General features: G+C 35.5%; 1 protein-coding gene across 16 annotated transcripts in view; it reads left to right on the top strand.

The window, feature by feature from the left end:
- The window catches only part of mark3b (MAP/microtubule affinity-regulating kinase 3b), a 72,937-nt gene extending 47,574 nt beyond the window's left edge, over positions 1-25,363 (top strand). For 2 of the 16 annotated variants that reach the window (XM_048207604.1, XM_048207601.1), the window contains exons 8-19: positions 873-1,109; positions 1,496-1,615; positions 2,693-2,792; positions 5,060-5,172; positions 6,228-6,378; positions 7,303-7,514; positions 8,480-8,583; positions 10,554-10,730; positions 13,921-14,190; positions 17,296-17,322; positions 21,081-21,125; positions 23,855-25,363. In XM_048207604.1, the coding sequence (XP_048063561.1) occupies positions 873-1,109; positions 1,496-1,615; positions 2,693-2,792; positions 5,060-5,172; positions 6,228-6,378; positions 7,303-7,514; positions 8,480-8,583; positions 10,554-10,730; positions 13,921-14,190; positions 17,296-17,322; positions 21,081-21,125; positions 23,855-24,200 (1,902 nt within the window). In that variant the 3' untranslated portion in view covers positions 24,201-25,363. The other 14 variants (XM_048207614.1, XM_048207603.1, XM_048207613.1 and 11 more) reach the window with 8 other exon arrangements.
- Positions 25,364-26,326: the final 963 nt, after the last annotated feature.

Raw genomic sequence — 26,326 nt, 5'->3', positions numbered from 1 at the left:
TGTTTCCAGACTGATGCTCTGTAAATGATGCATGAGGCCAGTGTCAGAGTGAAGCGTCTAAATGACTCGTGTGAAGGAAGCCAGGTGGAAATGTGGGTTTTACTTGACTGACTTGTGTTGTGTGCTGTCACTTTTACTCTCTGTACTTGTCTGTGTTAATGTAGGTTAGTAAGGAGTAACTGTAAGGAGCATCTTAGAGAAATGACATTTACATTATGCATACAGTGAGGTCTAAAGCTGGGATTCAAAAGCAAATTTAAACCTGAAAATAAGCAGCAGATTTCAGGAATGTTTTGGGTGTTTTTCATAACAAAGAAACATTATGAAGCTGTCAAGTGATTAATCGCGATTAATCGCATCCAAAATAAGTTGGTGTTTATATAATATAAATGTGTGTACTGTGTATATATAAATACACAAACCTTTATTTTGGATGCAATTAATCACGATTAATCGTTTGACAGCACTAAAAATTAATAAGAAATATTTATTCTTGGGTGAAAAAAAACCCTGATTCCCACAAATATCCTGGTCACGTTTCAAGCCACATTTCATTAAATAAAATGTAAACTGTATGTGTTACTTAAAAAAAACCATTCTGGTTCTTAATAACAATGCAAAAAATCTTAATGGCCCTAAAATTATTATTTATTGTAATTTCATTATTATTTATTAATCTTTAAAATTTTATTTAATTAATAAATTAGTTTAATTATCATTATTATTTCTTATTATTTTGCAGTAAAATATGACAGACAAGAATCTAAATTGTCTTTGCATTTCATTAATCATAAATTCCCACTGAACAAACACAGTATATTCAAAAAGAGATTCCTTCAAACTCTCACTCTTTCTGTTGCTCTCTCATGCAGGCAGAAAACCTACTGCTGGATGCAGATATGAACATTAAGATCGCAGACTTCGGTTTCAGTAACGAATTTACTATTGGGAACAAACTAGACACGTTTTGCGGCAGCCCGCCGTATGCGGCCCCTGAACTTTTCCAGGGCAAAAAGTATGACGGACCGGAGGTGGATGTGTGGAGTCTGGGGGTCATACTCTACACACTGGTCAGTGGATCACTGCCCTTTGATGGACAGAATCTAAAGGTTAGTGTGCTCATTCCTGAAAGGTCACTTTTGCCCTCCTAAACCTTCACAGAGAATCATACAACTGAGAAGCCTGTGGATTTGTGTAGTGACTCATGAAAAATGCTGCATGAAATCAGTAATTTTATTAAAGCATTTAAGCCATAAGAGGTCATGCGTTTATAGTGGTTTTAAGCACAATGCAAAGGAGAATGGTAAAATCATGCAACCTCGTGGCTCATTACTTTTTTGAAATAGCAGTCAATAAAAACAATAAATAGTTCAAGAATGACTTCCAATAAATATGCAGTCATGATGTGCAGTCACAAGTGTTGCATATATAGGCTATTTGACTTCAGATCACATCCAATCAGATTTTACAGCCAAAATTATCTTTTTACCTAAAGGAACTTCGTGAGCGGGTGTTGAGGGGCAAATATCGAATTCCCTTCTACATGTCGACCGACTGTGAGAACCTCCTGAAACGCTTCCTGGTGCTGAACCCTGTCAAACGGGGCACACTCGAGGTGAGAGAAATTAAGAATTCACAAATGAATTGAAAAGACGTGCATTATTTTATATATATATATATATATATATATATATATATATATATATATATAATCTTACAAAGCCCAGGGAAACAGCGCCCCCATTGTTTGAGGACTGTAAGTGCAGGTTATTTGCGGTTCACACCAGTGATGCACATGCAGAATTATAGGTCTATTACAGGAAACTCAGACTGAAATGATGTCCACTAATGAATAATTGAGGATTTTAGAGAGTCTCTGTGCACTCAAGCATGTTGTACCACTCCCTGATAGTTATGTGGCTTTAATATGGGCACTTTGTTCAACACTTTATGCAACGAAAGTGATGAAAGCTGGTAAGGAATTAGATGTATACATATATATGTATATTTATATATATACATACACGGATAAAAAATTTAATTTGTATATTTAAAGTCCCCCTGTAGTCAATAATTTTGTCATTTTTAATAATTTAAAAATTATTTTTAAACTGATCACCAAAATGACATTTAAACGTTTTTTCCTTGAAAAAAAATTTCTTCATGCCTTAAAATAGCTTAAATGTAACTCTACACCCTTGCGTCATTAGGTATATGCAGTTCAATGAATATGCAAATTAGCCCCGTCTCCACTCACTCGCACCAGTTCAGAGATCCACTTGTCGACTATCACTTTGACGTGATTGGTTACAAAGTAGTTTGTGACGTCAGAAACACCAGCGATTTCAAACAGCCTTTTTGAAACTGTCTTTGGTTCACTGCAGTTTTAAGGAGAAAATGCTCAGCAATGGTGTTGACTTATGAATTTGCACATGGTTTGTCTTAAAGCATATTAAAAACACCACATAGACATATAAACTTGATTTTCACCACAGTTGTACTTCATAGAGTATTGCTTTGTACAGCAGTGTTATTGCAAAAAAAATCTGTCACACCTTTAGGGAGCATTGTATTTTGTGTCAGGAATCTTCCTGTTGACCCACTTTAAAACATGTATTTGGTTTCTTGCATAATCATGCATATTTATGATCTAGCAGCACCTCTCACACAGCCCTGTGTGTGTCTGTTTCAGCAAATCATGAAGGATCGATGGATCAACGCAGGCTGTGAAGAGGACGAGCTCAAACCGTTTGTGGAGCCGGAGCTCGACATCTCGGATCAGAAGAGAATTGGTATGAAAATCAACACTCTTAAATGCAATTATGTGTAGGAAATAAGCATAAAACTGTAGGACAGGGGTCTTCAAAAGTCCAAAATGTGACGTTTTTATTTAATTTATATTTTGAACTTGAAATGCATAAAGAAAAAAGCTTTATTTGAGATTATTCTGTTGCTTCAGGGTGATTGTGCCAGTAATGAGTTCCTACTGCTCTCCTATGGCTACAAGCTGCTGATGATCACATGTTCCTGACTGTGGTTTCCTCAAAAATGTTTTGCATTACAAAGCAGAACTCTTGGTTTTAAATGTGAAACTTGCCAGTTTTTTCAAAGAGTTGGAGAAAGGTCATTAGTGTATGAAACATACTCAACGCAAGGATGTGAACATAACTCTCCTAGCTACACAAACTTGATTTCGTGCATCATTGAATTCTGTCAGACCACAATGCATAACACATTACAAGTGCATATTGCATTTTTAGTGTTGCTATTAGCATCACTTGTCTTTAAAGTCAGTTTTCTGTCAGGTCAACAGTTTAAAGAGAATCTTGCTCAGCAAGTTAGTTAAAGTTAGTGAAACTGTTGACATGTTTATAGTTAGCTACTTTACAGTTCAAAAGTAAGATTAGGTAAGATTTTTCAAATAATAATATTTAATAATTTGTTACATTTAAATAGCGCTTTTCTGGGTACTCGAAGTGCTTTACAAAGAAGCATCTTATGCTCAGCAAGCCTGCATTTATTTGATCAAAAATACAGTAAAAACAGCAATATTTTGAAATACTATTACAATTTAAAATAAATGTTTTCTAATTTAATATTTTTAAAATGTAATTTATTCCTGTGATGGCAATGCTGAATTTTCAGCATCATTACTCCAGTCTTCAGTGTCACATGATCTTTCAGAAATCATTCTAACATGCTGATTTGCTGCTCAAGAAACATTTCTTATTATTATCAGTGTTGAAAACAGTTGTGCCGCTTGATATTTGTGTAGAAACTGTGATCTTTGTTTTTGGAAGTTCAAAAGATCAGCAATTATTTAAAAAAATATAAATCTTTTGCAACATTATAATTGTCCTTACTGTCACTTTTTATCAGTTTAATGCATCCTTGCTGAATGAAAGTTTTGTTTTGTTTTTTCAAAAAAACACACTTGAACATGTATCTAGTAATGTCCAGTTTAATTGCACATTTGAAGGCAACTCTATTGCCCCCTTGAGTACAGAGTTTTGTTACTGCCACAGTAACACAATCATTTATGTACTTGCTTACTTTCTGTTTTTAACTGAATAGACAAAACAGAATCCAAATTTACAGACATAATAACATCTTTCCCGCCCGCTCATCATTTATTTTTATTAGTGAGTTTTCGTGGGAGTGAGTCAGGGCTTTATGGTTCACGAGTGCCATCAGGGGAGATATTTGGGTTCCCCGCATTGCAAAACGTCCTACGAGCACCCTTTTTTCTTTTTTTTTGCTCAGCAGAAGCTGTTAGTCTGGCATGCTTCGTTCAACGTGACGCTGATAGTGGCTTGTGTGCCTCTGGGTTTGAGCAGAGTGCAGGGGTCGATGGTAGCTGAGGTCAGAACGGCCCCGTGCTTTCCGCTGCTGCAGGCCCGTCTGCCTTTCAAACCCTCCATTGATCTCTGAGCCCTAGTTTTTCTAGCGTTTACCGCTAGTGCAGGAACAGTTCAATTGAGCCGAGGCCGTCACATTTAGTCTAGCACATGAAACTGTGACGACAATGGCATTGATTGAGAGTGTTTTTTTCCAGGTAAAACTAAAATGATACCAGAAATCACTCTTTTTTTTTTAATTTGTGAAAGGCACTCACGCCGAGAGACAAAGTAACCAGACATCATTCATGAAGAATCTGGAATAAAACTTCTTTTTGATGTTCAAGGTTGGCTAAAGCACACTTTTCTCACCTTGCTCTTTATATATCAGTGATGTTTGTGCGCAAATATGGAAAGAGTCAAGATGCACAGGTTTTATCAGTCTACTTAAAAAGAAAAATGTTTACAAGGTACCACTCTGCTACAATGAGCTTTGGCCATTGAAAAAGTCCTCTTCCTCCCACAATACGCTGGCTATACGTATCCCGATCTTCGAGCAGAAGGAGCTGGATGAAAAATTTCGAACGATATCATCAATCCACAGTCTGACTTGTGATGCAGCCTGGAATAATTTGCACCATGTTTGTTCATTTGGCCATAGGAGAACAGAATTGTTGAATTGTTTTTAATAACCTGTCGGTACTGTATATGCTTTGTCGCAGATATTATGGTGGGAATGGGCTACTCACGGGAGGAGATCCACGAATCTCTAACCAGGATGAAGTACGATGAAATCACGGCTACCTACCTGCTTTTAGGCAGGAAGTCCACTGAGGTGAGTTAGTTTACATGACGTTTCAGAGCTGTTTGTTTGCGCAGTTGGGGGTTAAAAATTTAGCATGCTAAAGGAGAGCATACACTACCGTTCAAAAGTTTTGAGGTTTTAAATTTTTTGAAAGAATGTTCACCAAGACTGCATTTATTTGATCAAAAATACAGTAATTTTTTTTTTATATTTGTTATAATTTAAGTAATTTATTTATGTAATGTCAAAGCTGAATTTTCAGCATCATTACTCCAGTCTTCAGTGTCACATGATCCTTCAGAAAACATTCTAATATGCTGATTTGCTGCTCAAGAAACATTTCTTATTATCAATGTTGTACTGATATTTTTGTAGAAACCATGATAGATTTTTTTTCAGGATTCTTTGATTTAAGAAAAAAATGTTTTTAATATTTTGAAACATTTTAATGTCACTTTTGGTTAATTTAATGCATCATGGCTAAATAAATCTTACTGACCCCAAATATCTTATGTAAGATATGTTTTAGGCTAATTTGGCACGACTAAAGACTGTTCAACAACTACAGGGTGTTTCTGAGGACAAATTAGTGTCTGGATGGAATCTTTGAAAGCTATGCAGGAGTTTTGGTTTGTTTGCAGAATTGTTGTCTTTACTTTTGGAGATTTTTAACACAAAATGTACCCATTTTTTCCTCATTTATATCGCATTATAAATGTGAGTAACCACTTAGTTGCACTCTGCTCTATTATTAATTTGGTGTCATCGATTTTAGATTTATGCACCCATAAAGGTCATGTCGGTCAGACAACCCTTTCCTGCCTAAGTGCACGGAATAAACAGTATGAGCTGCAGTGTGTGCTAGTCTTTATGCCCATTGTCAAACGTCTGGCTATATAGCATGTCAATTGGCATTCTAAGCCCATATCACTGGTTATTCTTATCAAGCTGGATTAGCAAATTACATTCGCTCCTTTCCCACTGCGCACTAATCCTGCATTTGCAAGATGTCAGCGCTGACATCCAGACATAAGAAGAAGAGTCTGTCTCACACAGTTTATACGTTTTGTTTTGTCTGATCACAGTTGGAGGTGAGTGATTCCAGCTCCAGTAGTAACCTCTCTCTAGCCAAGGCCAGACCCAACAGCGAGCACAATAACGGCCAGTCGCCATCTCACCTCAAAGTCCAAAAGAACATCTCCTCCAACCAGAAACAGCGTCGTTACAGTGACCAGGGTGAACATGCTTTTTGATTTTTTCTTTTGTAAAGCTGCTTTATATCTAAATCGAATTTGTTTCATAACTGATGAATTTTGCTGCATCTTTATTATTGAACTGAATCAACATTAAACTGAATTGAGCTGAATAATAACACTATTGTCCTCTTTATAGTTTAATTGAGCTTGTTTCATAATTGATTAAATTTACACAGTTATTGAACTGAACTGAATCAACAATGAAATTACTCAAGCTGAAATTAATTAACGACATTATTGTCTTCTGTAGAGATGTTTATAGCTGAATTGAGCTCATTTCATAATTGATGGTTTACAGAGTTATTGAACTGAATATTTGATGAAGTTTGCATCAATGATTCTGTTATTTCCATTTATTACTGTGAAGCTGCTTTGAAACATATGGAAGATTGTTTCCGCCACTGAATAACAAAAATAAAAAAGATAATTGCAACTTTTTCTCACAATTCAGACTTTACAGACTTGACTTCATTTCTCAGAATTGTGAGTTATGTCTCAATTACCTTTTTTATTTTTTATTACTTTATATTACTTTAACAAGCTTCCATAGATAAACTGGCAATTGCGAGTTATAAAGTCCAATTCTGAGGAAAAAAGACTAAAAGACTAGAAATCATAACTCACAATTCTGACTTTATAACTTACAATTGCATGTTATAAAGCCAGAATTGCGAGATATAAACACACAATCCTGTGGAAACTCGCAATTCTGACTTAATAACACGCAATTGCAACTTTATATCACACAGTTCTGACTTTATAACTGGCAAATAATCGCAATTTTTTATTCAGTGGTGGAAACAAGCTTCCATAGAAACAATTTGTACTGTATAAAGCGGTAAATAAATAAAGGTGACTTGACTTGGCCTGACATAGTCTAATCTCCATTCCTCTCCATTCACAGCTGGTCCAACCATTCCCTCGGTGGGTTACCCCAAGAGAAGTCAGACCACTTCTGCAGAAAGTGACCATAAAGAGGAGGGCAGTGCACAGGCACGTAAGTCCAGCTCATCTGGAAGCCGTGGCATGGCTCCACCCAGCCCCATGTTGGGCAATGCCAACAACCCAAACAAGGCTGACATTCCTGATCGCAAAAAGAGCGCCGGTGCCCCTGGGGTAAGTTACTACCACCCAAAAACTTTTGTAATGTTATTGTTTTTATGACTAAAATCAATTTGAAGTTAATCCAACAAGTTGGAACAGCGTGTTGCTCATATATATTTATATCTATTTACATTTATGCATTTGGCAGATGCCTTTATCCAAAGCGACTTACATAGCATTATATCAATTCAAACATTCCCTGGGAACTGAACCCATAACCTCATCATTGTTTGTGCCTGCTCTATTGGTTGAGCTACAGAAATGCTTTAGTTATTAGTTATCATTTAGTTATTTCATGAATCATTAACTCACAGTACAACAATATCCAGCAGTATTATCAGTTTGACTGCACTGACAATATAGGATGAGAAAACTTGAACTGAATTGAGCTGAATAATGACACTGTTGTCTTTTCTTTATAATTTATTTTTTTTTTTTTCCAAATTGATGAAGTTTGCATCATCAACACAGTTATTGAACTGAACTGAATCAACATTGAACTGTTTTCAGTAGAGCTGCTTATATCAGTGTTTCCCAACCCTGTTCCTGGAGGCACAATAACTCTACACATTTTCCAACTCTTCCCAATCAAACACACCTGAATCAACTCATCAGCTCATAGTAGAGACTGCAAGACCAGAAATAGAGGGGTCAGATAAGGGAGACATCCAAAATGTGTACTGTTGGTGTGCCTCCAGGAACAGGGTTAGGAAACACTGGCTAACAACTAAATGGAACTTTTTAATAATGAATAAACTGAATTGAATCAACACTGAACTGAATGAATCCGAATAATGACTAATAATAATAATGATGAATAATAATGAATTTTACAGCAGAATTTTAATGTGTCTCATATTTGATAAAGTTTGCATCATTGATTGTTTTTTTTTTCCTGTTAATACTTTGAAACCATTTATATTGTATAAAATGCTATAAAAAAAATAAAGTTGACTTGACAACGTGTGTTTCTGCAGAGCAATTCTGTGTCTAGCGGTATGACCAGGAGAAACACGTACGTGTGTAGTGAGAGGAATGCCACAGACCGCCACGCCGTCATCCAGAATGGCAAAGAGAACAGGTGAGTCCCTGAGACCTCTCATTTTTAGCCAACATTTGGTAAATCTCTCTTCCCTTTAACAACAACAACAACGGATTACAGGAAATGCCACCGTGTTATTCAAAACAATGACTGACAACAAGAAACATCTTGCATCTTTCTAAAAACCAGATATTTTTATAAAAAGATATTGTCATCTACAGGCTTCTTGGTGTTTGTTGAGCTTCATCTGTTTTTTTTCCTTATGCAGCATTTGAAGATGGAGCTTTGGTTTAATACTTTACATTACTTTATCATGTAGACCTTAGACTTAATTGCTGAATTTTACTGCTGTAACTTTAGGGCTGTATAATTAATCAACTGAAAATATGAAAATTGCAATATGGTATCCACTTACAAAAGGCTGTGATTTAATTAAATAGTTTTATTGAGTTTTTTTTTGAACACCCTTGACACGGTTTAAAATGAAACCACTGTTTTTGTGCCTTTTTCTTCCTCTAGCCTTGATATCTCAACAGAAGCAATATGAGATAAATGCTTATCAAATCACAGTTGAAATGGCAGTATTTTTCAAAATATTCATAACTTATTTCATAATTACAAAATTATATAGTATTGTGTAATATTGTAATATAATATATACACTACCATTCAAAAGTTTGGGATCAGAAGTTTTTTAACGTTTCATCTGCTCAACAAGGCTGCATTTATTTAATTAAAAATACAGTAAAAACAGTAATATTGTGAAATATTATTACAATTTAAAATAATAGTTTTCTATTTGAATATATTTTACAATGTAATTTATTCCTGTGATGCAATGCTGAATTTTCAGCATCATTACTCCAGTCTTCAGTGTCACATGATCCTTCAGAAATCATTCTAATTTGCTGATTTGCTGCTCAAGAAACATTTCTTATTATTATCAATGTTAAAAACAGTTGTGTACTTTTTTTCAGGATTCCTTGATGAATAGAAAGTTCAAAAGAACAGCATTTTATTTTATGCTGAAAATGTAGCTTTGATCACAGGAATAAATTACATTTTAAAAAAATTTTCAAATAGAAAATAGTTATTTTAAATTGTAATAATATTTCACAATATAGCTGTTTTTACTTTATTTTTAATTAAATAAATGCAGCCTTAGTGAGCAGATGAAACTTCTTTTAAAAACATAAAAAAAACCTTACCGATCCCAAACTTTTGAACGGTACTATATATATATATATATATATATATATATATATATATATATATATATATATATATATATATATATATACTTAAAAAAAAAAAATATATATATATATATATATATATATATATATATATATACACACACTTAATTGTGCTGCCTTAGTATCTACCTAATATTCCATAATTTATTGGACATATTATAAGAAAAAATAAATGACAAATCTTTATATTTAATATGACAATATTTTTTTCACAAATTGCCAATACTTAAATATACGCAGTGCAAATTGTAGTGGTCAGAAACACTTAATGAGAAAGAATTATTATTATGGTCCATAGTGTTGCAGTTGTGTTGTCTAAGCATTTCTGAAAATATTGATGAATATTCTGGTGGAAGATCAGAGTCATGGTCAGAACATGGCCCCCAGGTTGATTTGGGATGTTTGCATCAGACTTTTCAGTTCACAAAGAGTCCTCTGTCCTGCTGACTCATGCAAACGATGTGCCACAAAACACCACGGTCAACCTCGCTGTGCCAGTCTGCCATGCTGAACCCGCTTAGAGAGAGAAAGAGAAACCATGTGCTAAATCCCATATCAGGGATACGCAACATTTTCAAAATTGAGTTGCTGGGTTGCCAGAACACCTAATCAACTATATTCACCATCCGTATCCTATATTACTCTGTTTATGCTTTTCTCTACTCACGTTTTTTCTCATTTGCTCTGCTTTGTTCGTACGTATATGTCTGATCCATCCCAATGCTGTTTATTTGCCCGTCTGCCTTTGGCCAGTCTGAGTGAAATGTCGGGATGTGTCAGCACGAGTCCGACGGCTTACGCTGTGGCTCTCGCCACCTCATCGGCCTCGGTCCGTCTGCGCCACCAAAAGGCCACGTCCCTCTCTGCCTCCGGACACACCTGCCGTGTCACCTTGCCGCCCGAAGGCAGCTCTGACCTCTTCAGGCCCAAGTAAAGACGAGTTTAGCGTCTGTCTCTAATCTTAGTGTGTCTCTTCATCGCCTGACTCTTCCTCCTCTCTAACGCCCTCTGACCTCTCTGCTGTCTGCGTCTTTGATTTCCCGCCACCCTCGTCTCATACCACTAGTGTTTCAACCAATCAGGGAGAACTCGTCATGGAGCTTCCGGTGCGTTTTAACATTTGAGGAGTTCCTGCATCTTCCCACTCAAACCGTTAACTAACTTCCTTGTGTCTAAACCCACTAATATAGGATATAAACTCCCATTAACCTAGTAAAAGCCTAGCGGAAAGACTGCTGATATGTTTGTTTTGATCATTATGTGTGCAAAAAAAAACATCTGTACACGGGTTATGAATTTTGTTGAGCACAGAGTGCTGGGATTAAAATATGGTCAAGTCACTATTATTGATGTTTGTTAGTTTGAAATGGTAAAAATGTACAAGGTTTCATATGTAAACAGTTAATATATGAACTAACAGTGAGCAATATATTTTTAAATATAAATTTACATTTAAAAAAAGTTGTTCATTGTTTCATGTTAGTTCACAGTGCATTAACTAATGTTCACAAATATACTTTGACTTTAGTAAATGCTGAAATTAACATTAACTAAGATTAATAAATACTGTAGAAGTATTGTTCATTCTTCGTTCATGTAAACTAATGTAGTTAAATAATGTTAACAAATGAAACCTTATTGTAAAGTGTTCAAAATTTTAAACTGACTTATATAGTGTTATATATGTCACTTTAAAATTTCGAAATCTATAATAGTTGCTTGACCGTATTTTAAAATAAAGATAAAACACATTGAAACGTTAGTATGGTATGTTTGTAGTTAATGTGATGAACTAAACCTGTGCTTACTCTGTTAGGACACCTGTGTGAATTTAAGGAGAACTGACTTCATATGTCCACAAAAAAAAAAAATCACCAAAACACTGGTTTATTAAAAGCATTTATGAAAATTATTTCTGAAAAAGATGTAGCATCATTTGTTTGCAGTACTGGTTTGATATTTTGCTACATTCTCTTATAATATTCAATGACATTTTTAACTGGCTTAAAGGGATAGTTACTCTAAAATGAAACTTCTGTCATCATTTCAGTGTTAAATTTTATATGCTTTTGTCTTTTTTTATTAGCTTTTTATATATTTCTTTTTAGTTTTATTTTAATTTTATTTTAGTTTTAGTTTAGTGATTCTAGTACCAAGGCAACATTTACATTTACATTTTTTGTTCAATTTTTATATATATATACACTACCGTTCAAAAGTTTGGGGTCAGTAAGATTTTTTTAATGTTTTAAAAGAAGTATCTTCTGCTCATCAAGCCTGCATTTATTTGATTAAAAATACAAACAAAAACAGTAACATTGTGAAATATTATTCCAATTTAAAACAGCTGTTTTCTATGTCATTGTACAGTAAAATGTAATTTATTCCTGTGATCAAAGCTGAATTTTCAGCATCATTACTTCAGTCTTCAGTGTCACATGATCCTTCAGAAATCAATCTAATATGATGATTTGATGCTCAAGAAACATTCATTATTATCAATATTATCAATGTTGAAAACAGTTATTTACATTTTTATTTCATTTCATTTTATTTCATGATGTATGATGAATAGAAAGTTCAAAAGAACAGCATTTGTCTGAAATCTAAATCTTTTGTAACATTAAACACTGCTGTTAAAAAGTTTGGGGTCAGTAAGAATTTTAATTTTATTTTTGGAGGATAGAAATAAAATTAATCAATACTTTTATTCATCAAGGATGAGTTAAACTGATCACAAGTTACAGTAAAGACAATTATAATGTTAGAAAATATTCTATTTTAAATAAAAGCTGTTCTTTTGAACTTTCTATTCATCGAAGAATTTTGAAAAAAATTTGTACACAACTGTTTTCAACATCGATAATAATAAGAAATGTTTCTTGAGCATCAAATCATCATATTAGATTGATTTCTGAAGGATCATGTGACACTGAAGACTGGAGTAACGATGCTGAAAATTCAGCTTTGATCACAGGAATAAATTACACTTTACTGTACATTGACATACATTGTAAAAAATGACTGTGATTTTAACAGTAAAAGACTGTAAAAATGCTGCGGTGAAAAACTGTCAATTGGTTTACAGAAAGCTTCCGTACTATATACGGTGAATAACTGTAATAGATCTAACGGTACATTTAATGTAATTTTACGGTAAAATACCGTTAAATTCACAGTTTTTGGAAGTGAAAAATAACAATTCATTGTAAAATTTACAGTGAAAAAACAAAAATTGACATTCCCACAATTCCCTGCATGACACTTCACATTTGATATATTTTCGTTGAAATAACTTTCTTCTTAGTTTTTCTCATTTTTTTCTAATCAGTTATGTACATTAGGGTTTTATGTTACATCTAATGTTGTTAAATTAATGTTTATTGCATTTTTAAAATTTCATGCATGTTACCATGATGGTGTTTAGTGCACCTTCTATATATTAGTATTGTCCTCCTCAGCTTGTGGAAAAGCTGCTTGTGATGAACTTTGATTCATCATGTGACTCTTATCACCACTGTGTTTGGTGACTGTCAGTGTATTATAAAGGTACAAAACAGATATTAGTACTTCATTAGGTTGGTAAATTAACATTATATCAGTTAATGAAATACGTTATTTTACCGTAAATTTAACAGATTTTTTTTTACGTTGCTACTGTATTTTTTACGGTAAAGTTCTGGCAACCACAGCTGCCGGTTTTTTACCGTAAATTTTACTGGGATTTTTTTTACAGTGTAGAAACTGCTGTTTTAAATTGGAATAATATTTCACAATATTACTGTTTTTGTTTGTATTTTTAATCAAATAAATGCAGGCTTGGTGAGCAGAAGATACTTCTTTTAAAACATTAAAAAATCTTACTGACCCCAAACTTTTGAACGGTAGTGTATGTGTATATATATATATATATATATATATATATATATATATATATATATATATATATATATATATATATATATATATATATATATAAAATATTTATATTTTAGCTTTTTCAGTGAACAAAAAAATGGTTTTAGTTAATAACAATACTGCATCATTTGCTCACCCTCATGTCACTGCTCACTGATTTTCCTATATCGTCATATTGTGACCCTGAATTTTCTCTCTTCAGTACGAGCGCAGCTCAGACGAGTCAGCGGAACCCTGGTTCCTCCACCCACAGTATTAGTAGCGCGACTCCCCCGGACCGCCTTCGTTTCCCACGAGGCACGCTGAGCCGCAGCACTTTCCACGGAGGCCAGCTGAGGGAGCGACGCACAGCCACCTATAATGGACCCCCTGCCTCTCCAACCTTATCGCACGACGCCACGCCACTCTCACAGTCCCGGAGCCGCGGATCAACAAACCTCTTCACGAAGCTCACATCCAAGCTCACACGCAGGTAAATGAACGCTCCATGCTCTCAATACACAACAAACCTTCCGACGCACCTTTGAGAAGTAACTATTACCTATGGAAGTCAGTTTTCAGTGCAATAAGAAGGAAAGTGTTTATTTGGAGTTTAGGAATTTGAAATATGCAACAGTTTGATAAATGCAAAAAGTGGTTCATTACTGGAAAAGATACAACAGCTACTATCAAACTACTTTAATCTTTTGATAAAATTATTTGATCATGTGTCTTAAAGGCACAATATGTAAGATTTTTGGATCATTAATATCAATAAAACCACTAGAACAATCCAGAGAAATAAGCAATTTTAACCAGGACACGGACCGTGTCCGTGCGTCGCCTATCAATGACATCATACCTACATTACCTTCGATTCCGGTTTTATTTTGTAGAAACCATGGAAACACCAAAGGCGCTTTAATATATTATGTGTTTTATTAGACAGGTGAGCAACTGTTTGGATACATTAATCGACAGAAAACTAATCATGTTATATAGCTCAACACAGTAAGGGGCCGTTCACACAGATCGCGTCTTTGCGTCTAAAAACGCGAGCCGCAGCGCTCAGGAGTGGTTTTAAAAAAAGCGCAGCATAGAACGCGAGAGTCTCGAGACGCACCTTTGAGACGACAATAACGGAAATAATAGACATAGGCAAACTGCAGAATTTACAGATACAAGTTTTGACATGGAAAAAAAGAAAATAAGATAATAATGAGCACCTCCTCCGCCATGTTGCCATTATATAAAACAGTTGTCATGCCAACTCGCAACGCTTGCCCCGCCTCCAAGTTCTTCTGATTGGTCCACTGTTTTGGAACTGACATTGATGAGCGGCGCTGCGTGTAAAAGTTGAAATTCTTTTAATAAAGTCCCTGTAAAGTCAATTCTGAGAATTCTTTCTAAACACTTTATAAATGTTACAAATGTATTGCTGAAACACATTACAAAGTCTGTGAATTGAGTAATGCTTAATTGTGAAGTTAGAGCGTTAAACAGTTTTTCACAAAGTCTCTGCTCAGGATTTTTTGGGCGGAGCTAAAACGGGGGTCTAATGACGCACATCGTCCCCCGAGCATAGCCCCTCCCCTAATACTATATAACTGTCGATGACGCACCGAGCGTGGCGCCGCCTCTAACTCTACAGCGGTTCACTCGCTCAATCTCGAGTGTCATTACAGTCATACAGCCCTTTGTACATTTAGCTAGTAATGCCGTCGTCACGCAAATACATATTACATGGTTGTTAAAATATACAATATGCTCGGTCTCCTTATTTAAATTTCCTAAAACGATGATATGAAGGATTCTAAAGTGATCGTTCTACACCGGATAATTTTACAAACCTTCATCAGACAGCTGGGATTCACAGATAATCCGCTGTTTTTGGTGAATGTGACTGAACAGACCTCGTCCCCCCCACCCGCCTCGGCCTTCTTACCGTCCCGTCGATAACCGATGATATATGGGGCCGGACAGAGTCTCTCCCGTCCCGGCCTTCATCCTCCTGTCTCGCGGCACCGTCATTTGTCGACTCGACAACAGTCCGGCAGTACGTGCCCAATGAGTGTAAGTTGTCGTGTGTGCTTATGTTATAATAAGTAGGTAGTCCACAGTAACTCTGCTATAATGTGCAACCCTCTAACGTGATTCTTTTGTTTATATGCATCAGTATGTTTGACTCATTAGACTCAAGTAAGTTGAGACGGCAGCTCTCATGAGTGGGTGTGGTTTCAGCGCCGACAGCGGACACGCCCCCAGCGTTTGAGAGCAGAGAGCGCTACCTATTTTTTCGAGATTTTGATAACTTATTTCATTTACTTGCAGATTTTTTTAATCATTCAGATTTGGCTGGGTGGTTAATAACACATTTTTCTGTGGTGTGACAAACTCAAAACACATACTTTAAAATGACTTTACAGGGACTTTAACTTGACACAGCGTCTTAACGCGGCGCTCGTGTCTCATGCCCGGAAAGGTCACGCCTCTTACTATAACGTGGAGATGCACGCGCTCAGTGTTATTGTAAACATGTCTTTAATTTTACCCTATCAATTTGAGCCGGAATCAGACCCGGTGATTGGACTGCGGGATGAAAATAACAGCGTTTCGACAAACACACTCTACAAACGCAACTCTTGTGTATTCCTGTGGGCGGAGGTTAGTCAAAAAACTGTTTTAGTGACGTCATTAAAGAAGGAAGTAGAGGGATGTAGTCCAAACTGGCCGTTCGATGTAGGCGACTTCTGTTAAATAAAATATCTCGCTTGGCATTGAACTTTGAGCTTTAAAATTTTACAGATTTTATTTATACTCTTAACAACAACATTACACACTAACTAAAGTTTGAAACATGGGATCACGAAGAACGGGACCTTTAAATCTCATTTTCTTGATTTACTGTGAGTACCATGTTTTACCATGCCTAATATCGATCTAGCTTACTGCAGGTTGCAACAAGTCATAATTGCCGCCGAGCGAATGCACAGAGTAGCATTATAACAGCTTTTAACACACAAATGTATCTAAAGAATAAACAGCACTGCATTACCCCACATACACGACCGGAAGCAGCAGAATCGCTCGTCTGCAGCATAATAAAAGCTCCACAGCTCTCAAGTCGTGTGTCGCGCTCGTCTCTCATTAGCTCCAGCGGCCTCGTTCTACTCCAGTGGTTTTCAGCCACACCCATACTGCTTCATACTACAGTAATGTCAATAAATCTTTAATACATTAGCTCATCCATTAATATGATTTCTGCCGTCATCAATAGGCATCATCAAGCTATGCCTTTGTTTTGAATTGCGAAATTTACATATTGTGCCTTTAAAGCATATTAAAACACCACATGGACATATAAACAACATTAAAAACTTGATTTTCACCACAGGGGGTCTTTAGAAATGTAGTTAAGTTAGTAGCTTTGCAAAAATTTGAAGTTACTTCCCAACACCCAACACTGGATGTTACACAATGGTTTTGGCATGTCAGAACTATATACGACATTCTAAGCGGCATCAGATTCCCCTATATGTCCTCAAGAGACAACACATCTGCTCCAGATGTTGATCGATGTTTTCTGTTTCTTTTGTAGAAATATGTCATTCAGGTTTACCAAAAGGTAGGACCCTCGATGGGCTGTGTGCAGTTAACCAGAGCTGAAATATGAAGTTTAACTCTTAACCCTAGCGTGAAGATGTTTTTCGATTAATTGCTTGTCACTCACCTTTGACACACTGTCTCTTAATCGGAGTGCAACTGAGCATGCCTGAGACTTCTGCTGTTTTCTGATGAACAGCACCTGAAGACAATACTAATCACCCATGCATGCCTGTTCATAGGATACAGCTGAGCACAATAGATTCATTAGTCTCCTTACAGTTTTATACATTAGAGCCTCATTTTTCATTCACGCCTTTTGTCCTCGAGGAAGGTTGTGTGTTTTTTGCATTGTTAGATAACCTACAGCGTACAGTAGTTCAATGATAGCATTCTTCAGTCAGCTATGAAATATCCAAATCCTCTGGACTGAAATAATGATGTTTTTCTATTTGTTTATATATAACTGAATTTCATGAAAACATGCCAGGGTCACATTTAACCTTAAAATTAAGAGAAATGGTATTATTGCCTTTTTCGGACCATATACAGTCAAACCAAAAATTATTCAGACATTTCTGATATTTTTTATATATTTTTACTAGTGGGTGCAGGACACTATAGTTCATTTATGTAAGTGAGGATAGCAAAATAAAGTAAACTGTGACATATTATACCCAAACATTCTTCATACAGTGGACTACCAGTAAAATTGATAAAAATTTGGGACCAAAAATTATTCAGACTCTTTGACCTGACCATGTTTTGCTTAAGTGTTATCTGACATAATTAAGATACATTTTTTCTGACACAATAACTCTGAGAACTTGTCAAATTTGATTATATATATAAATATATATAATTTTTAGCACATTTTCATTACTATAATGCATCTGGAGTCTTATAACAATGATGCATCTCTTTTTTTTGTGTGTGTGCGTAATTTCCATTATTCGTATTATTTTTATATATATTAAAATACATTTCAATTGTAATATATTATAATATGATTTTAGATATGATTTTTCTTTAAATCTGCTTAAATTTATAATTTAATCATATAACACTGTAAATAATATTATAAATATTAAATCACTTTTTAATAATTAAATCACTTTTTGCTTTACAGTAATGAGAATGAATTTTTCCTTTGTTACAGTTATGAGTATTTAGCAGGAAAACATGAAAATATTGTGCAAAAAATCGTTATGGTCCTAAAATAGGCTCCATTTTCTTTTAAGCAAAAATATTATTTATTATTCCTTACTTTTGTTGTGAATTTTGATGTGAAATACGGTGGGGATGTTCTTGACAGGTTTCGTCAGAGATTTATATAGGTCATCATGAATGTGTTCTGTGTTATATCCCTCAGAGATTCACCTTTAAATATTAATCTTTTCTGAAGATAAGGAAAGGCAAAACATTAATACATCTCCTACGACAGGGTAACAGACTTGCTCTTGGTTGTGTAATTCAGGCCACCCTGCTGGGCTCTTAATTTAGCAGCTGACAGATGTGGCGATTGAGAGGTGTTCTTTACAAGATTTCTGGAGTTAAGGTACCAATATTTGCTGTTGTGACAACCACCCTTTCCTTGTTTCAGCCCTCATGCTCCAGAATCCACCTCTAGAAGTAGCAGGATTTTCTGATTCTGATTTTCCAGCTCTTCCTTTTTGACCTACCCAGATGAATTGTTCCTCTAGGTGGTCTCGCAAATCCCAGCGCTTTTATTCCCGCCAGTGCTGTTATGACAGTTTGCTTTTCAATGGAGAACTTGTGATTTGTGTAATCCAGACGTTGGTCAGATGTCCCTTTTAAAATGACTGCAAATAAAGACTTTGTAAGCTCCTGTTCTTTATAAATGAGAGAACTTGGATTATTTTATTTGCTGCATGTTCATTAAAGTTAGTTATAAATAAGTTTGGCCTTTAAAAAAAAATCAGGATATATACAAGTTAAATTCTATTGACAGCATCTGTGGCCCATTGTCAAGTAACACAACATAAATTGTACTTATTCCTCAGTTTTGTTAAAAAAAATTTTTTTTTAAAAAATGTATTCAGTGCTGGTAAAACCGTGACTAAAATGATTTAAAATCACTGCATAGTTTAAATATTATTTATATTTTATTAAAACAATATTTAAATGATTTCAAATATGTGAAATATGTATTCTCTGCACATTTTTAATATTTCAAATATGCAGGGATTATAGTGTGTAATTACAGCATCTACAAGCAGGGTTTTTCTTTTCTTTTTGTTCTTTTTCTTTTTTTTTTGCCACAGATGCTATCAAGAGATCTAAAGTTGTATTTAACCCGTAATATTCCTTTCAGAAGTGGCATGATGCTGCAAGGATGCTGTCACAGTGGCTGTTGATCCGTTTCACAGTTTGCCTCTAATTGTTGCCCCATAAGAGCACTTCTCGGCCACCGTCCTCTCCTCTGACTGCTGCACACTGCCCACGCCGCTGCATGACCTCTCCTAATCTCTTTTTCATGTTCTACTCTGTAGAATGGATTATAAATGTCTTCTTATAACTGAATTTATCTGTATTAAATGTGTTTTGTATTATGTAGCATTAATGCAGTGGGTAATCTAGCGAACTGTACATGTGACCATACATTTAGAAACAGCCCATCATATACAGATGCCTATGAGAAAATAAGCATTTTTATGCTAAAATAATTTGTGCATATCTAAACTGATATATCATACACTACTATTCAAAAGTTTGAGGTCAGTCAGATTTTTAAATATTTTTAAAAGAAGTCTCTTATACTCACCAAGGCTCTATGTTTTTAAATATACAGTAAAAACTGTAATATTGTAAAATATTATTACAATTTAAAATAAGTTTTCTATTTGAATATATTCCTGTGATCAAAGCTGAATTTTCAGCATCATTACTCCAGTCTTCACTCCCTACAGATATCATTCTAATATCCTGATTAGGTGCATTAATTTGAAATAAAAATCTTTTGTAATATTATAAATGTTTTTACTTTCAATTTTGATCAATTTAATGCATCCTTGCTGAATGAAAGTATTTATTTCTTTAAAGAAAATTAATAAAATACTGACCCTAAATTTTTGAACGGTTGTGTACGTGTCGGTGAATTGTGAATTTTTAATTAAAAAGAAACTTTCCTAAAAAGTAAAGTGTCATGTGGTTGGGGTAAGTTGTGCCAGCAGCAGCTTTCAGCTTTATTCTCATTTCAGTTGATAGCAGATATCCTGAAATATTCATTAATATGCTAAAAAATAATGAATATTAAATATTAATAATTAGCTATATTAATTTCACTGCGGTCCCATTTCTCCCTGCCTTGAAGAGAGCTTGAGTAAAAAGTGGCACAACTTACCCCACTCTGCCCCACATTTTCTCTTTTAAGCAATTGTGCATTTTTTTAAATTAATTGTGAGAAACGCCTTCCTTTTACATCTCTCTTTCCAGACAGAATGAGTTCAGTTGTGTCCACTGCATGGAAACTATTTAGAACAGGAAGTTGAATCATAGGGTACAGGAAGGGTATCTGTAATCCCCTCTATCCCTCCATGAAGGTCAACTTTAAGTGCATGTCCAATATTCCTCTCCACTTGCACAGGAAATTGTATCTGTTGGTGGCGTTTTCTCCTTATTGTCTTTGGTTTTCTATTTTTCTTTTCTTCTAGGATGTCTGAAACACTACTGTTTTCTTATCTTTCTTTCCTTTATCAGTGAGTCTCAGATTTTCTTGCCTCTAAACTATTTTTCTCTTTTTCATCCTGGTCTTTAAAGAGTGCCGGCAGAATGCGATAGAAATGGGAGGTATGAGGACTCAAGGTGAGACGGGACATCTGGTTTTACAGTTCTGAATTTACACCATCATTTCCCATTTTTTGTTTGCGTTCTGGAGATTTAGTCCAGTTAAGGCCTGACATTATTCCACAGACTTAACCCCATTATGTTGATTAATTCTCCACAAACACTAGCATCTGACATAATTCCCTAAGATCGAGTGCAGTGAGTTTAACCACTGAAGCTTATGTGAGTCTCAAAAGGACCAATAAACTCAAAATCTGTTCTGTGAATATCAATATATTCTGATGTCACAAAGTCAATAAGCATTTGGTTGCATTGGCAGCTAGTTCTATTGCTCTGCCCCCTTGTGGCAAGAAGAAGGAAGTGCAACTGGATTATTAGTGGTGTTTGCTAAGGTCATAGCAATGTTGCTCATATTTAGAGATAGGGGCAACCACCCTCACTATATACTAACACTATATAGCATCCTATAGTGGATTTTGTGGATCTGAACTTGGAAACGTGACCATTTAAATGCATATTTTTACTTTATATTCTTATTTTTGCACCCTTGAGTTGCTCACTGCACTGCTTCTGTATCTCTGCATGGTTATTTTTGTGTTCACTGCATGTCAAATGCACTCAGTTGGTTCAGTGCATGATGTGTTGTAACTGAAAACAGTGAAAATTTGAAGAACTTGTTTTTGTTATGTTCATGTACACACACCAGTATCTTCAATGTGAAGGCCTGAAGCGTATGTGAATGCAAACATGTATGTGAACGTATGAAGCGTATGCGTATGCTATGCAATCTCGGCTTTAATGCAATTGTTTCAAAAAGAGACCGAATACATTCGGTAATAAAATGCAAGTACATTCTCATTGGCATTCTTTAAAAAAAAAAATGGCAGGAATTCGCATAAACTGTCAGATTGTTATTGCCACAGTAATGCAAGAATTTTGGGGGTCGATATGATTTTTTTTTTTAATGTTTTTAATAAAAGTCTCTTATGCTCACCAAGGCTGCATTTATTTGATCAAAAATACAGTAAAGTAATATTGTGAAATATTATTACAATTTAAAATAATTGGTTTCTAATGTGTTATATTTTAAAATATAATTTATTCCTGTGATGGCAAAGCTCTATTTTCAGCCTTGCTACTCCAGTCTTCAGTGTCACATGATCCCAGTGTTGGGGAAAGTTATTAAGTTTTAAAAGGAAAAGTTACTTTTTATGGAAAGTAATGTGTCGCTTTTGTATTACTTTTTCTCACCTAGACTGGTTTCCAATAACAAAAATTATTTTGTCAAATGTAAAGGCACTTTAAGACACAAAAGTTATTCATTATAAGTCTCAGGCTGAAGTAAATGAAGAAAGATTCACGCCTGTACAGTAGAGGGCGCAGCTTAAACAAACCTTTCAGCTGTGCTGCCTTTCTGGATCGCAGATGAATATGATGCAGGAGAACAATTGGTTCATCAAAGGTCAGCAGCTAGACATTGCTTAATAAAGTGAGATTAAATACATAAAGTATATTTGTATTATTTAACATATTTATTCATTGCAGGTTAATTATTTGAAAAAGTAACTACTACTTTAACTACTTTAAAAGTAATGCTTTACTCGTTACTTTTACGTCTGATTACGTAACTTGCGTTACTTGTTGTAATGCGTTACCCCCAACACTGCATGATCCTTCAGAAATCATTCCAATATACTGATTTACTGCCAACCAATGTTCAAAAAACAACCTTTACTTGAAGAGGAATCTTTTTAAACATTATAAATGTCTTTACTGTCACTTTTAAGCACTTTTTAATGTATCCTTGCTGAAAAAAATATTAATGTCTTTAAAAAATATACTAGTGTAGGTGATTTGAAAACTAAATAAAACTGTAAATGTACATTTAAATTACATTAACATGAACATTTTCCAAACGAACATACGCAATGAAAACTATAAATGATTGAAATTAAACTAAAATTAACAATCAAAATACAACAAAACTAGTGAAAACTAAAAATTCCCTGCAAAGGGATCAATGCATTAGCCAAGCATTCACATGTGCGTTTGTCTACTTGCATACGTCTCTGGCCTTAAAGGGTTAGTTCACCCAAAAATGAAAAATTCATTGTCATTTATTACTCACCATGTCGCTCCACACCCGTAAGACCTTCGTTCATCTTCGGAACACCAATTAAGATATTTTTGATGAAATCTGACAGGTCTCTGCATTCTCCATAGACAGAAATTTAATTACCACCTTCAAGGCCCAGAAAGGTACTAAAGACATCGTTAAAATAGTCAACGCGACTGCAGTGGTTCAACCTAAATTTCACGAAGCAGCGAGAATACTTTTTTGTGTGCAAAAACAAAACAAAAATAACAACTTTCATCTCTTCCCTGTCATTCTCTTACACTGTTTACATTGTAAACACAGTGCAGCGCTTCCAGGTTCTACGTCAGAACGCCGGCTCAGTATTGATTATTTTAACGATGTCTTTAGTACCTTTCTGGGCCTTGAAAGTGGTAATTAAATTGCTGTCTATGGAGGGACAGAAAGCTCTCAGATTTCATCAAAAAATATCTTAATTTGTGTTCCGAAGATGAACGAAGGTCTTACGGGTTTGGAAGGACACGAGGGTGAGTAATTAATGACAGAATTTTCATTTTTGTGTGAACTGACCCTTTAATGTTGTCATGTCTTCATATATTCACAAACCAACCGAATGCATATTTCTCTGATTGTTCTCTCTTCTCTCCTGCAGTCGAAATGTGTCTGGGGAGCAGAAAGAAGAACATAAAGACGCCAAACCCCGCTCGCTACGCTTCACCTGGAGCATGAAGACCACCTCCTCCATGGAGCCCACAGAGATGATGCGCGAGATCCGCAAAGTCCTGGACGCCAACAACTGCGATTACGAGCAGCGCGAGCGCTTCCTGCTTCTATGCGTCCACGGCGACGGCCACGCCGAGAGCTTGGTCCAATGGGAGATGGAGGTGTGCAAACTGCCCCGCCTCTCGCTAAACGGCGTCCGCTTCAAGCGGATATCAGGAACGTCCATCGCTTTCAAAAACATCGCCTCAAAAATTGCCAACGAACTAAAGCTGTAAGGGGGGAAAAAAAAAGTCGAAAATGTGAAAAGGCAGCAAAAAGGACTAAGGCACAAAACTAGAGTAATCAAGCTGTACATTCTTTTTGAACAAGTAGCAGATACAAGGATTGTTTTCCTCAAACACTTACAAAGTATGTACTGAAGATATTGTATAGAATCATGCCTTAGGCAATAATTTCCTGCATCTTTGAAGCATTATTAATATTATTATTGTTGTTATTGTTCTTGTGTATTATTATTTCAAACTGTAGGAAAACAAAATGACAGTTTTATTTCTTTTCTTTTGTTTTGGTTTGTTTATGCACTACTGCCGTAGGTGCCCCGTGGGGCCGAAAGATTAACAGCAGTGACTGAAAACATGTATTTGAACCAGACAGACAGAAGAGGGATGGTTAATCACTCCAGTATTTCTCTTTATCTTTCCAGCCCTCCTCCCAATATCCTTCTCGATTGCCAAAACAAATGGCCAATGTAGATTTAGATAAGAAACTTATTTGCACATTTTCCCTCAAAAGCACCACATGTGCTATCCATCCATTCCTCTGCTTTTCCACCCATTTTTTCCTCCTCAAACCCACATCCCGCTTCAGGATATTCCCACCTGTTGTTTTCTAGTGCTACACGTGGCTGAAGATGGCCTCCGCCGCGGGTCAGGATCGACGGGCTACTGCAATGGAACGTCAAGAACGAGATCGGGAATGTTTTCCTTCCTGGTCCGTTAAAGTATTTCGTTTGTTTCCTTACAAAGTGTTTTTTTTAAACATCTGAGGCGATGACGAAACGCTCTCATGTGTTGTTGTAATGTCTTTGCTTTGGCTCCGGCCCCCAGGGTGCACCATAGAGTCAGACGTGCTGAATCATTCTGGGACACGGTCCAGTTCACAACTTCAACTTGCCATTTCTAGGCTTCAGTGTTCACTCCCATCCCCAAGAACCATCGGCACTGTTGTTATTATTATTATTATTATTATTATTATTTTGTTTCGATGTTTCTGTTTTTTGGAATGTAAATAATGTACCTTAGTTTTGCAGCAACCGCATATTGATAAACTTTTTTTTTTTCTTTTCTAAGACTGGCTGTGAGTCGGAAACTATGGAAATTAATGTAACTCATCACAGAATAAGGTTAATCAGTGTCTCCATTAAAACAACTGAAAATCAGTGATTTGCAGAGTGGCTTTTGTTGGACTGGTTTTACAAGGCTCAATTCAGACAAATAAATGTTAATTATCAATGAAATCACAGGTGGAACATTTCATTTCTTTTAACGGCTCAATGACTACATAAATACATAACCAAAGACTACCTCTACATGATAAACCCCACAACCATGACGGTCATTGCATACTTTGTCCTCTATTGCCCTTTAAATGCAGTCATATTTAGGAGGTTTTATTGGAAGTGAAATGTCCTGTGATTTAAAAAGTTTAAGTCATGATGTTGTGGCCTTGATCTGGATCTTATTACTCAGTTTCCAAGCATAAAGTCTTGGTCTGGATCTGGGTCTTTGTTTAAGGTCTCAAGCAAGTCTATTTCTGGAAAATAGATGATAATTACCTCAACCACAGGTCAGCAAGGTTGTCATTTACAGAGAATCTGCAAGAATCCCATAGCTCTAAATTGCAACTTGGCTACTGTAAAAATGAGCTCATGGATTCAAATGAATGCTGCAATAAATTCATTAAAATCGACATCTTGTTTCAAAGCTGGATCTTTTGTAAAAAAATATTCATGTGTAGGCAGTAGGCACAATTTATATGTCAAAAAAAATTATTTAAAATGCAGTCAAATGTGTCCAAACTTTATATTATAATTAGTTATATTCTCCAAAATATGTTTTTAAACACAGAAATAGGTAGGGCAAAAAAAATAATAAATTGGTATTTTAGAAGATTATGTTAGTCTGTCAGGCATATCAAGGCTGCCTCATATATCACCTGATTCCTTATATAATTTCCAGCATCTTATCTATTATATAACAGCTCTTCAAACTCATAAACGCTTTTCCCAGAAAAGCAGAGCCCTGAACATCCATGCATCTGTCTACAGTTGAGTGAACTCATGTACATCATCATCCCCCTGTGCGACCCACCACTGCAGTAGTAATTATAACGCAGTCATGTG

Source organism: Megalobrama amblycephala, linkage group LG11 (assembly GCF_018812025.1).
Source record: "Megalobrama amblycephala isolate DHTTF-2021 linkage group LG11, ASM1881202v1, whole genome shotgun sequence".
NCBI classification, from domain to species: Eukaryota; Metazoa; Chordata; class Actinopteri; order Cypriniformes; family Xenocyprididae; genus Megalobrama; species Megalobrama amblycephala.
This window is presented reverse-complemented; position numbering and strand designations above follow the sequence as displayed.